Genomic DNA, 16,131 nt, shown 5'->3' on the forward strand with positions numbered 1-16,131 from the left:
ATTCGCGTCACTTTTAAAGTACTTCAATTTTTTTAAATAAATTACTTATGGGCGGATTAAAATAGAGTCGTCTTCGGGTTCAATTCATTCTTAATTGCCAGCCAAAAGTATTCTTCTCAATTATTTGATTAAGGACAAAATAAAAATGCAATTTTTCTTATTAACAATATTTCTTTATTACATATATTCAATTCCACCAAAAGCTAATGGAAAAACTTGGACTTAAAGAAGTCACATGATGCCACCATTTCGGAGGGATGTAGAGCATATCTCCTGGCTTCAAATAAATCATAAAACCTTTAGCTCTCTTGAGATTAGGCCATTTTTCGTAGTCAGGATTCAAGGGGTCAACTTGCGCCGTATTATTCAGCAATCTCGAATCATACGGGTACAGATTAGGTGAATCGTCTGGATGATATAAAATCACTCTCTTGTACCCAAATACCTGAAATTAATTATAAACTCTATGTAAAATAAATATTCAGATTACTATAACGTAAAATTGATGTGCACTTTCTTACTTGACACAAAAAGTTGTTCTTGGGATCAAAATGGAGCGGCGATAACGTCCCACCAGGTCCAAACCAAGCGTTTATATCCGGTTGCTCGACCTCATCGTTATCTGTGAAATTGCAATATTCGGGAATCGTGAAATCATCTTTCAGTTCAGGAATCTGAAATCATTATTATACGATTATTCTTTAATGCCTAATGTTCGAAACAAAGAAAACCAACCTGGTCAAACAGTTGATGCTGAGCTAAGTAGCCGACTTGATTACTCTTTTTTAATACGTATTTTTGTAAGAATTCGGAAAAGCTGATAAGCTGTTGCGTCCAACTTTCGTCGGTGTAACGCGATCCAATCTCGATGGGCACTGTTCGATTTCCGGCCACTTTAACTAAGTAATCTAAGTTCTTCCATTGTTCTAAGGCTTTCCAATGTTTAATACAATCTAAGACATATCATGAATAAGAATTATATATTTAATTTATATTAAATGCATTACCTTTCAATACTGCTGGGACTTTTGGCATAAATATGTCTTTGTAAAATAACTCCATCGACGGTTCAACGTATTGTGGAACTTCACTACACCCAGGTAGTAAAGATTCACACAAATTTTTCGTATCGATCACTAATTCTTCTAAATTAAACGATTTCAATGAGTGTACTGAAAAAGAAATAGAAGTAGAATTTGAATTGTAAAGATCACACGCATCTTTTTACCATGTTACTTACTAGTAAGATTATTTAATTCTGAAGCAATTTTTTGTAACAAATCAGGTATGTTTGGGAGGGGTGCACCCAATAAAATACCTTTATCAATTTGCTCCATGATGGTCTTTAGCAGAATCGTGTTCTCTGCAGATTCTTTGGTATTATTATCGTATTGAAACTCTAATAATGCTACCTATATAAGTATAATACTAATAAATTATTGTACAAATGCGTAGAGAATGAATTATGATATACCTTCAAAATAGTACATAGTGAATAACTGTATCGATATTCAAGGGGAACAGATCGCCAGTGACCAGAATTTAACACTTCCCATGTTTTGTCCAAACAAGCATCAACTAAAGTTAATGAATCATTCAACCACTTCGATGGTGGTTTCCTTTCATGAAAGAAAACGATTATTAAATTGCCGATATTGCTTTAGATAAAACATAAATGTGTTGTAATGTTTGTGTTCGATTATTGTATAGGTAAATGAATAAATTAATTGTCTTTCTACAATAAGTTTCTTTAATTTAAATATAAAAAAGTGGACATATAAAAATGTTTATTTACATTTCATTTTCAACGAAGGTGTTTAATTTAATTACTGTCGTTATTAAATGTACCTTCATCTCAACAGGTAAACAATTCTGAGCATTCTCTGCCATCAAATCCCAAGGGATCAATCCCGCAGTAATGGTACAAGACATTTTCTAAAAACATTTGTAAATAAGAATATTCATTAAAATTCAATCGATTCAAGTTATATACAATGTTTTATTATTTCTGTCAGTTGGTTTGTACAAATATGGCCACTGTACTATGTGATAATCGACTATGTAATACAAGATCTTCCCTGTCAATGATAATGTTTTAACTCTGCAGAAACTTTCAATGAATACAATAGTAATATCCATGATATAAAAAAGTTTAAACAGGAAAGCTATTGTACACAATGGAACGCAAGTGCCTGGTCCATTACATAAAAGCAGTCGTGGAGATTCTCTCCAGATATGAGGAATTGATTCCACTGTCGCACGAATAGTAGTATAAATGGAAGTGTAATACGACTGATGGATTTCTCTGCTTCTACGAATTACGATCGTCTTATAATCAGTATTATCCTTCTCTAGCTCTTTAACTTTTTGTATACTCATTAAATCTGTATCAGCATATACATATACTCTAGGGTAGTAATTCTTAAAATCTAAATATCTAAGGATTCTCATCATCTCTGCAGTATGTCCTCCAGATCCTAATATTATCATTGTTTTAGCAGGACTAGTCCGAACTAATTTCTTTTCTTTTCTCTTGTGTGTACGAAACATGATGAAATATATCCTTGTAATCATTACGAGAAAAATGAATATAAAAATATAAAAATAATACATTGTATTCCTTTGTGATCTGTAACAATTGCAATCAGATAATTAGTTTATTTAATTACTGTGCTTATCGTTAGGTTAAATTATCTTCACCTTCTTGCTTAAGATAATAAATTGTCTACTAATGTCACGACATTTCAATTTTGTGTTGCATGTCAGTATAACACATATAATTGATTATCTGTCATTAATTAAGCTCCAGGAAGATGTACATAAAATATAAATTTAAAAACAAATGTTGGACTACCGAAGAGATTTAGGTTATTTGAGGTTATTTACACCACCGAGAAGAAATTACTAAAGAGTGGCAGCCTTCGCACGAAAAGGTCTGCAATTTTTGACGCCCTCTCTGGCAAGACATTCGTTGATGAACCTAAAGTCTCATATAAGATTGCCACTCTTTAGTAATCTCTCCTCGGTGTCTGAATTATATGAAGTTCGTTCTCTTCTTATTTGTTTTCATTTTCAAACCTACTGACAATTTCAAACCCATGAACGCGAATTCAAAACGTTCAAATTTAAAATTTCCTCTAGCGGCTAGAGTCTAGCCACGTTCCCAGTTTTAATACGAGCTTTGTGCAAGTAAGAGTTGAACTTAAGAGATAAATAAAACAAATCGGTAAATATGCAAAAGACCTCTACGATTCGTAGATCGTCTACAAATCCCGTGAGGATATCCATGCTTGACAGAGAAGAGAACTTGACGCGAGCAGAACCTAGAAGAACTCAAACTTTGAAGCCAAAGGCTTCTACTTCATCAACCGACTCTTCTCATATCCCCAGACCTCGTATTCGTGCGTTATCTGCCGATAGAGCAAGTATCAAGGGGTCTGCTCTAAAAACTACAGGTGAAAATTTGTAATATATATTCGTAATACATATGTATATTTATTTTAGAATGCAATGAAAAGTCTATGACGGTTTTTAACGTTGTTTCAACAGGTAAAGCTTCTATGTGTTATGCCCCATCAACTCCAAAGACACCTGTAACGAATTATGGCAAAACTCCTGTACATATTACAAGTGCCAGTTCCAATAGGAATTATGCGATACTTGGGCTTCCTACGGGCCGGAGATCATTGTCGGCAGATCGTGCCAGCAACCTTGGTGCAAAGGGCCCTAGGAAGGATACACGACCGTTAACCGATAAAGCTTACCAAAATCATATGCTCAGCAAGATTGATAATTATTTTGCTATGAATCAATGTTCTTCTATGCTGAACAGTAATGGTAGTTTTAAACCTACTACCTTAAAGATGCTTGTGGAGATCTCAGGGTACTTACTAAAAATGTTAGACATTAAACAAATTGTGACGATCACAAATTATGTAGAGGAACTGCCGAAAATTGCTAAAAAACTTCATTACCCGGGGGTGATGAATAAGTCTTGGTTAAAGACTGCTAATGCTATGCATTCTTGGCCTAATGTATTAGGCTGGGTCTGTTGGTTGGTAGAAGCTTGCGAAGTAAGGAGAATTGCTTTCGAGAAATATAATATAGAAAATCTGCCATTTCTGGGTGATGAGAAGCAAGCAAAGATTTATAAATGCATTCTGCTTTCAATGCTGGATTGCTATCATGTTTGGAACAACGAAAAACTCGACGAGGAGGCATCGTTGATTGAGAAACATTTACAAGAAATCGAAGAGCTGCAAGGTGTTAGCGAGGACGACTTAAACAGAGCGCGTTCCGATTTAGAGGAAGAACTTATTAAATTAACAGCTACTGAAGAGAATGCAAACGAGATTGATGATGAAGTGAAACGCTTGCAGGATGAACTTTCGTCTTTGCAGAAGGATCTGGTGAAGCAGGAAAACGACATCAGGGCAAAAGAAGAATACTTAAAAGCAATAAATATCGAGACGGAGCAAAAGCATGCTGAATGCAATGCGTCATGCAAACAAGTCCGTGTACAGAAAAAGCAGCAGAACGAATTGCTTGCTATCGTTAAACAGCAGCCAATGAGCAAAGCAGAGAAAGATACTATCGTAAAGAAATGTACAGAGATTCAAAATTATATGCTTCAATACGATGAATACCTACAAGAGATACAAAAAGAAGTCTACACTACGGACATCAAATTAGCTTCCACTAATAATAACTTAACAAAAGCCATACTATCGTATAACAAGGAAATATTCGTGCACTTCAGTGATAATGTAGGTAATGTAAATTTAGAAGAGTTACAGATGCCAGAGGAGGGTATATTGCGTCCTGAAATCATGGAAACACTAAATGCCAAAGCGAATGCAATGAACGATTTGAAAGAATTGTTAAGCAGCCAGATCATGGAGAAGGAACGTATGTTAGAACTGAATTCGAACGAGTTGGAATCTCTTCAAGAAAAGATGAAAATTTTGGAGGACAAAAACATTGATATCGTTAACGAGATGAAAGAATTGAAAAGTTCAGTGAATAAAATTAAAACAGACGCTAAAAACGAAGAAGCGAAGTTGAAGGAGCAAATAAACAATCTGAAGAGAGAGATTAAAGAAGTTCAAGATGCTATGCCGAATACACAGAAGGTGAAGGCTGAATTAAAGGAAACGGAAGATAAACTGAATGCTGTTCGTCGAAGAAAAGAATATTTAGAGGAATCCGCGAGACTGTTTTTCGACCAGTTTTATGAAATCTTGGCGGATCACAGAAACAAACTGCACGATATATTAACGAAACGAAGAAAATGATCTAATCATGTACATAATTTTCTCATTGTCGTTCATATATTAGTAACTATTTTCTTGTAGTTACACTTACATACATATTACATTACGTTAATTTCATTCAATGAATTGTAAATATTATATACATTTATAAAATAATAAAAACGAGTTTATATTTGCTTTAATTATAATCCTGTTACACTTAATCGCACGTCGTCAGTGTTCGAACGAGGTGTATAAAAATTGAAAAATGAAAAGAATATCAAGGCACTGTAGTTCAAACTTGCTTGAATTGCGATGAAAGGAAATGTCCGAATTGTTTCGAGACACGCGTGGCTGTATGAATTTAATTATTTTTATTTAGAACGTCTAAAAGTTCCCCTTATCAAATCTGACGTTGACATTCAAAAACGTGAAATATCAACCTTACTGTCAGATTACATGATAAATCATTTTGAAACTAAATACAATATATCAAATATTTTCGTTACATTCCCTGTACAATACGAGGAGAAAATGACTGTTTTAAACGAATTAAATGTACAAGATGCTTTATACATCTTAACTGCCAGGATTATACTGGCGAATATTCCAGCGTATGGTAAGCCTCCTCTGCGTGCGATGTATGTCAGTTTATTAAAGAAGCAGAGAGGTTAGATTATTGGTTACAAATCAACTGATGCACCGAACATTTGCTTAACTTGAGAGATGTATTTTTACACTATTCCAGCATAATGAGCAACAAGGCAAGCAGTGCCAGTAAAACCGTTGTTACACGGAGTAACAAAAACATATTGGAAAACAATCATCATTTGGTAACTCATCATTCAGACAGCTTCTATTAAGTATTCATCTTTTCATCACATAAATTTTAATTGTATCCGCGTAATTTTATAGCCAACATCTGCAATACCTCCGGAAGGTTACGTTTTGTATGACAATTGTAACACCTTGATTGAAGTTAAGGTAAAAACGAAGGGTCAAAAGCGTACATCTACCATGGTTAGCAGTAGCCCGAATAGCCACAAAGGTGGTGTAGGAGAGAAAAGAAAACCCAGCTGCAGTGGTGATACTCAATCCAATTGGGGAAGGATTTTAAGAGAACAAAATAAATCAGCTATGAAACAAGGTCTGCAGCAGTTGATGGTTAAAGGACCAGGCTCAAAGTCATCAAAACTTACTAACGAAACTAAAGAGACCAAGAAGTCTGGTGTGAATCATAACAAGCAAGATGTTAGCATTCCTATTCTGTTATTTCCTTCGATGTGGATGAAAATAGTAAAAAGAATTAATCGAACGTATGTCTCTTTCTCTAGCCTAAACATTTAGATGAAATCCCAGTCAAACAGTCTGCATCTCAGAAGAGAATAGAGGAACATACGAAATTGACACCACGCACTGGAAATCCGTCGAGCACGTCAATTCAAAGCAGTGTGGAATCTGTTATAGTTATTGACAAGGGAGTGCAATGTGATGTTTTGTTTGACCCTGATGATAGATTTGGCGTGTACAATCCTGTTCGTACATTAAGCTTCCTAATAAAGGAACTAGAACACTTAGTTAAAGATGATAAAGCTAGTAAAATCCTTATTAATATGGAACAAGCACTATTTAGAATACCCATCGAATATGGCAAATCGCCTGGTGTGGTACGTTCATTAAGAATTAAATGAAAACTAATATTAAATGTTAATCGTGAATATTAAAATGAAATTATTAACGATAGGATATGGAAGCTATAGAGCTCCGCGGTAAATTGGAAGCGACGACGCTTCAATTAGAAAAAATGAGTAAACAAATGAATTTGACCTGCGAAGCATTATGTGAGGAAAGAGATTCCTTGCAGCGGTATGTTCTTATAAAACAACGCGTACTAATTATTGTATTTGTGCTTTATATGTTATTTGTTTCAAATCAGCCAAATACAAAAACAAGTTGTACTATTAAATGAAGGAAGAGAAAAACAATCAGATCTGGAAACGACTGTGAAAGCGTTAAAACAAGAATTGCAAGATGCCATAAAAGCAATCGAAGATAAAGAAAAAGCAATAGCTAGTTTAACGGAGGAGATCAACGATAATTTTTCTCAGAAAGTTATAGCGGATTTGAGAGCGAATGTCGCTGAACAGACGGAACTCGCGAGGCAGAGACATTTGGAGGTTCAATATTTAATGCTCGAGAAAGATAAACTTCTCGTTTTATCGTCGTACAAAGATACATTGTTAAACGAACTCCGTAACGCAATCAAGTTAGTGTAGTTGTGGCTTAATTTCAATTTATTCTCACAGTCGTGCAACTTGTAGATCTATATTTATTTTGCATCGTAGGGAGTTGCAGAGTCATATCGGAGACCAATTAAACGGCTTGAAGGATATCTACAATCACGCAGAAACTGCGAATCCACAAATTTCGTTGGTACACGGTGGCATAGCGTTCTCATCGCCCACCTCGACCTCGTCGCACGATTCGATCGGACCTACCTCTTGGCATGATATATCTGACATTTCTCTGTCTACCGTGGATCACGATCCGCCGAAGGATAAGAAGCAATTCTTGCGGGTACCAAATAGTATGCCCGGTAGTTCAGAAATTCTGATCGAGAATTCGGAAAAGAAACGAACGAAGAATGTCAAAGAATCTCCGACGAGAGATTCTTCCAATATGGAATTCATTAGTTTACGGGGTGGAGAATCCTCACTCACACTTATGCCTTCTTACAAGGAAATGGGTTACTCGGAAATTAGTAAATCTGGTACGTAAATTTATGCACGTAACTGTATAGCGTAAGAATATACGAACATTTCTTTTGGTTTTTCAGTTAACAAAGATAAGGAAGGTGCGGTAACGTTAAGTAATCAAAAGAATGATAATGTACGTAATTATAAAAGTACCGATAATATATCGTTGGCGAAAGACTTAAATTCTGATAATGTAAACGAGAAAGAATCGTCTAAGAATAAGAGATCTGTGGAAGTAAATAAGAGACTAAGCTTCGGAAAGAAATCTGTTGCCGAGGACGTTACGAACATTCTAAAAGATAATTCGCCGCATCATTTCATAGGTTCTACTATAACAGAAGAGTTTCAGAATATTTTTCAAGGCATAAGAATTCAGAGTAGAATGCCAGTGAACATACCAAGCCCGCCAAGGAGTTATCCGCATCCAGAATGGAGCGATAGTACCTTACCCAGTATCAGCACTGCGTCCGATTTAAATATGGTACAAGCGAACGATATATAAACCTCCTCGTAAAGAAAAAGGAGAATGCTCAAACTTGCCGCTCAATCAACTTATTTTTTTAATCAAACAGCTTGGTTTTAAGAAGCATGAAAATTAAATTATATTTTTATGATCTCAACGATTTTTAATAGTATATTTTTAAATAATAATTTACAGGAGATATACATGGTATAAACTGTATTAATCTTCCGGCTAAAAGTGTATTTTTCCACTAATATTATATATATATACGATTTTAATTTGTAAATCCACATAAAATTTGTACAGAATAATATATAATTTAAAAAAATATTGTTTTTAGATACAAGTTATATTATTGATTGATAGAGGGGAGATTGTAAAAGTTATGTGTAACATTCGAATTACACGCATTTGAGTGTACATATTACGTAAGTGAAGAGAATTTCATAGAGTAACACGGTGCCGTCAATACCAAACTGTACAATAAGATATTTTTGAATTTTCTACCATACGAAACTAAATCGAGCTTCGCTATTTATGCGAATGATAATTTATGATATAATAATAAGAATGGACATTCCTGAAAAATTATTTACTTGATGATTGAATTATATTTTAATAAAAAAGATGATTGCTCGTTACGGTAATGAATAGCGTGTGCGCCATTATTTGTATTTCGATCTTCCTTAATATTAACAAAAATTACAAGGACACAATATAAATATGACATGAAAAACCAGGTGTATATATATATATATTTTTTATCACATATGTATATATACAAGTAAAGTATAATACTTATATTTTGTAAGTCTTAATAGGATTAAAAGGGAACATTTTAGTACACGTAAAACATTCATCAATTTTGCACAAAGACGTTTTGAAGTACATATACATGTTTCCCGGTAAGTATGTACGTATGTACCCTATATTTTCTGTCGCGAAAAATTCGATTTTCTTTTTCATTTCTTTCTTTTTTTTTCCCCTCCCTCCACAATTTCTTTTCTAAGGACCGAGAAATGTTCATTGGCTAACAACTATCGTAATACGAACACAGTCCTAACATTCGATGCGTGTAAAATAAGTAATGTAAACTTCGACACGAGAAAGACTGTCTTCGCATTTGAACGACTTCGATGAAGATTGTGATAAAACGTGAAATATTAAAAACGTTTATTCCCGTACGCGTTCGACGTTACGAGGGAACCTTCCTCGATTGAATTTCGAAACGGAGCTTTTACCCTATACACCCGACACACGCTTTTCACTTATATTTTAGAAAATCATGAAAGGATCACAAATCTCGAGACGTTATTAATTTACAATAGCCGCGCGATTTACTCGTCCCCCTGATCGGATTCAAAATACATACATGTACACTGATTTTTCGAACGTTCGAAGAAAATTCCTTCGTACTCACGCGATATCGAAAAGGTCCAAGTTCCCTTGTCGGATACGTATACTTTCACGTACAGATCAGTACGATTTTTCTCCTTTACAGAATACACGAGGCATCGTTTTCTTTCACCTTTTCTTAAAAACATAAACTATTCACGACTCTCGATGGTCTCCGTAATTAATCGTTAGAAACAGTACTCTCAACACATGATACAAAACTCCTTACCCTAAGAAGAATGTAAAAATCGAAGATTAACGATTAATAACAACTCTCGAATGAATTTGCGAGAATTACGATACATACGCTATCGATATTTCTCGAAGGGATCTTTACAGCGGTGAGATGGTGGGAAGTGCGCGTAGAGTGAAAGAAATAATTCGTCGTTATTATAGATGCCGTAATTCGAAAAGTTTCCTCTGTTCGTCGACGTACATAAATAATTGCGTCCGCGTAAACTCTCATTTATTTGTCGTACGACATTACCAGTGTTCTCGGTAATAATCTCTACGGTACGAATCACAAAAATGTCGTCGTTACTTTTTACGTATTGTTATCGTGATGACTTTTGAGGTATTACGTATGTACGTTCTCGTGATTTTTAAGAAAAATCGGCATTATTTGAACATTGTGAATCCATCTCAAATATATTTTTTCAAATCTTATATAAGTATTCGATACGATTTAAACGAAATGTTCGTTAATTAATTCCACTTTGTCAATCTCATCGGGAGATCATAGAATCGGCGCGCCGATCGCCAATTGAAACGCGGACCGCGGGCCATTCGACGTTCCTCGAACACCGGGAACGTAAACAAACAGGCCGCTTGAACGCGGCATTTTTCTAATTGGTCATCGGCGGTATTATTTGCGATGAAGGTTGTCGCATGTGCTATTCATAACTTGACATAGAAACTCGGACACTGCTGTGCATAATTTCAAAATAATCTGTGTATGTCCTCGGACCGATCGTGCAATTCCTAAAGTCACTCTTGTTCCCGCGACGCGAGCATCTTGTCAATCGGGAATCGCGTGCTCTCGGAACAGTTTGTTAGACAATTGTCGTATGCGAACTCGTTTTTCTGTACGGCTAGTGAAAGTGATGAACAATGGAGAAACTACGACGCTGCGGACCAGACCTCGAGCACCGGTTTCCACCGAGCGACCAAGGACGTCAAAGGGGTAAGTAACAAGAATAATACTTAACAATTGGAACGGTAAATAGCACATGGAAAACCTTGATAGGTTACGTATGTATGTATGTATGTACGTGTGTGCGGTGTCTGGTGTGTTTTTTGCATGTATACGTGCATACATACAGCTATCTTAAGTACAATATGTACAGAATTTTCTTACCAAATATCGGATTCAGTTTTTCATTTGCTACCGAGCGACTTTTGATTCTCAGCGAAAATATATATGAATCGTTTACGAGAGTTGCGTATTTTAGTTGTTCGAACGGAACCGTCTTTTACAATAGAATACATGGCGAAAGATATGATGTTTAGTGTCCGGACAGATCGCGTTAAGTTCCTCTCTTGTTTAGACAGAAAACACGCCAGACGATGTTTTGTTTACCTTTTCTATTTATTGCGATTATTGCGTACGCGTGAATGAATTTCCGTGTGATTTTTCTGGTGACTCGTAAAAACGGGGTGACCGGAAATTGTTTAGCGAAAACGTTTGCGCGCACTAAGGATCACATATAAATGTCACTTTCCTCTCCTTCCGTCGCGTGTATACGTGTACGTGTTGCGTGTATTACGTGAGACGTCGACGTTATACAATAATATCACTAGCGTAGACTGTCGTATCGTTTTATAATCGTGTATATTACAGTAATAGACGATGGAGTCGAATAGAAATCGGGAATCCCCGCGTACAAGATTCGTATGAGTTTCTAGCCGACTTTGCGCCCCGATTAAACCTACTTAAATAGTCTCAACTATATGAATATGCTCGAATATAGCTCAGATATCGGAAGTGATAGTGGGCTGTTGTAAAAATAAAAATTTAACATTTGTTCATCTTGAGGTTGCATATGGAAGGACATGTTTTATTGTTTATTGTACGTTATATACTGCTTTGTTCGGTGTAAAAATATAAAACATTTCGATTACAGACTTCGTATGTACGGGCGTTTGCCATTGTTACCGAGTTAATCGGCAGTTATTACGATAATCTCTTTCTCATGTTTTCCTTGATGCAGGGTTGCACTAATGATAATCGTCGAATCAGGAAAGTAAGGACACAAACAATTATCTCGATTTAAAAGAACACGGAAACAAAGTTTCGGCACGATGGCAGGCCCATTCCCGGCTTTAAGAACGACTGATATTCGCCTAATCTGTAACTGAAGTATCAGGGTACGCCTAACTACGAATTCGCGTATCCGTTAAACACGGGCCATAAACCATCGCTCGAGTAAAATTATACGCACGCAATGGAAAGAAAACGCGAATGAAACCGGGTGCAATTAAGATAGCACGCCGTGTGTATCACATGAAATTAGCCGGTCGGTTAAAAGCATAATATTATCTGGCGAAAATATCGGAACCGATTTTTAACTGGGAAACGGAAATGCAACCCAGCTTCAAGAAACAGTCTCTACCTCTCTCGTTCACCTAACAATGGCCCAGACTATGGAGTTTAATAATTGCTTTTATGTGGCAATGATAACAATTATGCGTGTATAACAAATGTACTTAGTAAACGGTTTCACTTGTGTTATTACTGCTCTCTGGCGATAAAAATCAGATATCATTGTTCAACTGGTTGGCTCGTAACAAGGGCGATTCTGAGGGGGAGAGTTTTGTTCTGTTCTTCTGCTGCGAGAGTATATATGTACGTATAAACACTATACACTTCCTTGATTGTGCGCCTAAAAACGTGGCGTACGGACCCGCGAACGACGTGGACCGGTCACGGTCCGTCAGGCGCGCAACAAGACACGCATTCAACTATATTCCACTATTCTTCCCTTTTTTTTCTCATCGTTTTTCTCATCTTTTTTTATTATTATTGTTGTTGTTGATGTTGTCGCTGGTGTGGTTGTTGTTTTGTATCTTTGTTTCGGTTTATTTGTTCTGTTCTTTTGTTTCGTGTTTCTCGTATCGTAAAATTAACGAACCTGTGGTCCTGTATACATATATACACTAGTGATTCCCATTTCTTTTTTCTCTTTAAAAGTTCTCCTCTTTTTTGTTCATTTCCGCGTATACCAAGAGAGATCCGCGCAATATAGTATCGTGATTAACATCGACGCATAAATAAAATCTTTTTCGTTCTTTCTTTTTTACATACATTATTTTACCAAATAGTTTTCTCAATAGTATTGGTCTCCGTGTCGTATTGTTCTCTTCTTACCGGGTGCTTCAAAATAATCGCATTGCAAATTATCAGAGAACAATCCCGTCGTTGCTTCGTGTAAAAGATAGCAGGAAAGAATTTCGAAGTTAGTCGCACTTTAGTCAGACAACGTATACTTTGAAACACCCTGTTCGTCGTAGTATACATATTATACCTTTCCTTTTTTTAATTAGCGTATACATTTCGTCGATATATGAAAAACGTCGCTAGCCTCCGTCGGCCACTCGTATCTCGATCGATGTATCCCAATACTTTATTGCTGTACGTATATAATATTTGTAGAAATATTTGCCCGTGCGCTGAAACTCGATTACATCGAAACCGTGGCGAATGATACTCGGTCGCGAGCCACAGACCCGAGATCGAAGGATCGATGAAAAGCCGAAGAAACAACGAGGAAAGAAAGTGAAAAATTCGCGTTTCTCGCGGAATGGACGGCCAAACCGAAAATTAGCAATCTGCCCCCGCCGTGTTTCGCGTCGCGTGCTGCCGTGTTCGAGTATACGTCGTTCCAAAAAGAAAAGAACAATCGTACTCCCTAATAAATAGCGAAATGTCTATCTCTAGTTTCGGACAATAAAAATCGCCGCTAATCTTCGTTCCAGCGATCCACCCTTAACGATAATCAGTCGATGTGTTTCTTCTTACTCTTCTCCTTTCTCGTAAATTCTCTCGTTTTTTTTTTTGGTTTCAATTCAAAACGCGCGCTCGCCCGCTCGTTTCCGTTTTGTTTTTTGTCATTTTTTTTGTTTTTGCCTTACCGTACTAGCATTACAATAACATTTTGATTAAATGACACGTGTCGTAAACGCGTGCAATCTCACGAGGGAAACCGTCTTATTATTTAATTATCGAAAAAAGATGATGAACATTGTTTGCCGCGTGGAGAAGTCGAACAATCCTCGTTCAAGACAGATCTCAGGGCCAGCACAGAAACAGCTGTCCGTATTTATCGCGTACCCAGCGTTATTTGGCACAGTCTGATCAAGAAACGAATATTAATCCATGAATACCCTCTCGCGAGTAGCTCGGAACCGAGTGAAAGATTGTGATAAAGCAATCAGTCAGTCGTTTAAATATCTCTAAGTTGCATCTGTTAACTCTGGTTCATCTGTATAATGTACAATTAAATATATGGCTGTATCTCTCAGGTTCAATGTATATTCATTAGAATATTAACGCGGCCAATCTGTTCGTTCAGTTCCGAGCCTCGTTGGTCGTTTCCGAATCAGTCTGTGGAAAACGGTGATGCTCCCTGACTATTGTTTAATGAGCTAATGACTGCTGTTATAAAAACGATTACTCGGTTTGAGCATTGGAACGTGGCAACGATCGGCCTGGCCGATCGCTCTGCTCGCTCTGGCGTGTCGCGTCTGTATGTATAACTGTATCGGTATATAATTCAACGTATCAAAAATATGCTGTGAGAATCTTTGAAAATCAGGTGTGGTAATTAGTCACGCGGCGTTTAGCCGGAGCAACGGTATCATGTATGTAGTTTAATTAAAAAATGGAAGCTTGTATGCACGTGCAACGAAACCGTTTCCGTCTCGCTCGAGAAATCTCCTCGGGATTGTCACTTTCTCGCGTACTTTGTCTTATCGATACAATTGTCGGAACGAGTTTGAAAACAGTCATTAAAATTGTAGATATTATTTATAATTCTCTCGTCTCTCTCGACCGCGCAGTCGCTCGTTCACTCGTTCGTCCATTCTTACATCTCGCACACTCGCTATCTCTCTCTCTCTCTCTCTGTGTCTCTCTCTCTCTATAAGTCACACTGAATTACGTATTCTTCGGTAGAGCGTGGAAGATGCTTGCAAAGTTCGGAGCACCTGCGCGATATTATCCTATGTACAATGTTACCGAGCCGCTGCGTGTAACAAAACCTGTACGAAGAAGCGTTCGCCACGATCATCGTTACTCTCTTTATATCCGTTCGCGTTTCAATTGTGCTTCGCTACGATTCTTATATTATTATAGATATACGTATATTTGATTTAGCATCTTTGTTCTTCTCTCGTTCCGTTTTCCCCGTCCCATCGATTCTCTCGTTTCGTCAACTTAACGTTGACATCGTCATATAAAAATTGGACCTGGTTCCCATTTGTTTTCGCTACAATTCGCTAATTCCGTCGGTTATTAACCGCGCAGTCTTTAAAGCGATCCTACCATCCTCCCCTAGCCGCGTATTAATCGACCGATCGTTCATTGACGCTTCTCGTGCCTGATCACAATGTTCATCCTATCCTATACATATACGGTATAACGGAACGTCTTTGGATTTGAAATGGATTTGAGACAAGAACGAACGCAGCCCTGGACCGACGGAGCGATGAGCACAGAGTTTAAACCTAACTATTATATGTATAATCCTGTGTACGGTCGCGTTAATGCACGGTACGACTGTAAGCTGCAAAGTATACGCAAACGATCGCCGACCAACGATAAATTTGTCTCGTATCGTTTATCGGCGATCCGGCAGATATCTTCTTCTTCTTTTTCCTTTCAACAGACGAAACGGTGGTTTGCAGGCAGACAGGTAATTGGTAGCGACTCGATCGCAATCGGCCAAGGGCTGTACTGGTACTGTGTGAGCTACTCTTTTATTTGAAAAAAATTCGTCTCTATACCCTACGATAAAACAATTTACGACTAAAAGGTATCCACTTGTCTTACCTTCGTATCGTATCACCGTTCCGTATCGTTATATACCGTTCAGAAGTCTTACAAGTGTCTTATTAGCAAAGTTTGGCAAATATTCCGAATTAGTAATCAGCAAAGATTTGCTTTATTGAAAGATTGTACTAAATCATCATGGATTGTTTCTATAAAATAAATAGCCAATACATCCTTAAAACAGAAGAATATAATCGATTCTCTTGTAATAATTTC

At 36.9% G+C, this 16,131-nt stretch overlaps 4 protein-coding genes across 6 annotated transcripts; 2 read left to right on the forward strand and 2 right to left on the reverse strand.

The window, feature by feature from the left end:
* Positions 1–151: 151 nt before the first annotated feature.
* On the reverse strand, positions 152–2,765 carry LOC108626095 (jmjC domain-containing protein 5). Its single transcript, XM_018026542.2, has 9 exons — positions 2,701–2,765; positions 2,612–2,629; positions 1,796–1,935; positions 1,475–1,619; positions 1,241–1,412; positions 1,008–1,172; positions 736–953; positions 522–674; positions 152–445 (listed from the first exon to the last, which is right to left on the reverse strand). Exons 3-9 carry the CDS (start codon positions 1,930–1,932, stop codon positions 188–190), a joined length of 1,248 nt encoding a protein of 415 aa, XP_017882031.1. The 5' UTR covers positions 1,933–1,935; positions 2,612–2,629; positions 2,701–2,765; the 3' UTR covers positions 152–187.
* Alg14 (ALG14, UDP-N-acetylglucosaminyltransferase subunit) lies at positions 1,980–2,628 on the reverse strand. The gene has a single exon (XM_026814551.1). It carries the CDS (start codon positions 2,611–2,613, stop codon positions 1,981–1,983), a length of 633 nt encoding a protein of 210 aa, XP_026670352.1. The 5' UTR covers positions 2,614–2,628; the 3' UTR covers position 1,980.
* Positions 2,766–3,020: 255 nt separating the features above from the next.
* Ndc80 (kinetochore protein Ndc80) lies at positions 3,021–5,385 on the forward strand. The gene is made up of 2 exons (XM_018026456.2): positions 3,021–3,455; positions 3,550–5,385. The coding sequence occupies exons 1-2, from the start codon at positions 3,233–3,235 to the stop codon at positions 5,292–5,294; spliced, it is 1,968 nt and encodes a 655-aa protein (XP_017881945.1). The 5' UTR covers positions 3,021–3,232; the 3' UTR covers positions 5,295–5,385.
* Positions 5,386–5,592: 207 nt separating this feature from the next.
* On the forward strand, positions 5,593–9,406 carry LOC108626209 (uncharacterized). 3 transcript variants are annotated; one of them, XM_026814547.1, is made up of 8 exons: positions 5,593–5,922; positions 6,001–6,085; positions 6,168–6,503; positions 6,587–6,919; positions 6,997–7,118; positions 7,189–7,518; positions 7,598–8,022; positions 8,089–9,406. In XM_026814547.1, exons 2-8 carry the CDS (start codon positions 6,005–6,007, stop codon positions 8,508–8,510), a joined length of 2,049 nt encoding a protein of 682 aa, XP_026670348.1. In that variant the 5' UTR covers positions 5,593–5,922; positions 6,001–6,004; the 3' UTR covers positions 8,511–9,406. The 3 variants fall into 3 exon arrangements, with proteins under 3 accessions (XP_026670348.1, XP_017882252.1, XP_017882253.1); XM_018026763.2 differs by having other exon boundaries at positions 5,594–5,871; XM_018026764.2 differs by having other exon boundaries at positions 5,905–6,085.
* The last annotated feature ends 6,725 nt before the right edge of the window (positions 9,407–16,131 follow it).

Source organism: Ceratina calcarata, unplaced genomic scaffold (assembly GCF_001652005.2).
Source record: "Ceratina calcarata isolate Rehan_Ccalc_2016 unplaced genomic scaffold, ASM165200v1 scaffold39.2, whole genome shotgun sequence".
Taxonomy (NCBI): Eukaryota; Metazoa; Arthropoda; class Insecta; order Hymenoptera; family Apidae; genus Ceratina; species Ceratina calcarata.

Coding starts and splice junctions, on each gene's coding strand:
- Alg14 (XM_026814551.1), bottom strand. CDS start 2,613: ATGTATTATTTTTATATTTTTATATTCATTTTTCTCGTAATGATTACA.
- Ndc80 (XM_018026456.2), top strand. CDS start 3,233: ATGCAAAAGACCTCTACGATTCGTAGATCGTCTACAAATCCCGTGAGG. Junction 3,456..3,549: donor GTCTGCTCTAAAAACTACAG/GTGAAAATTTGT, acceptor TTGTTTCAACAG/GTAAAGCTTCTATGTGTTAT.
- LOC108626209 (XM_026814547.1), top strand. CDS start 6,005: ATGAGCAACAAGGCAAGCAGTGCCAGTAAAACCGTTGTTACACGGAGT. Junction 6,086..6,167: donor TGGAAAACAATCATCATTTG/GTAACTCATCAT, acceptor GTAATTTTATAG/CCAACATCTGCAATACCTCC. Junction 7,519..7,597: donor GAACTCCGTAACGCAATCAA/GTTAGTGTAGTT, acceptor TTTGCATCGTAG/GGAGTTGCAGAGTCATATCG.
- LOC108626095 (XM_018026542.2), bottom strand. CDS start 1,932: ATGTCTTGTACCATTACTGCGGGATTGATCCCTTGGGATTTGATGGCA. Junction 1,413..1,474: donor CACTATGTACTATTTTGAAG/GTATATCATAAT, acceptor ATACTTATATAG/GTAGCATTATTAGAGTTTCA. Junction 1,173..1,240: donor AGAATTAAATAATCTTACTA/GTAAGTAACATG, acceptor TTTCTTTTTCAG/TACACTCATTGAAATCGTTT.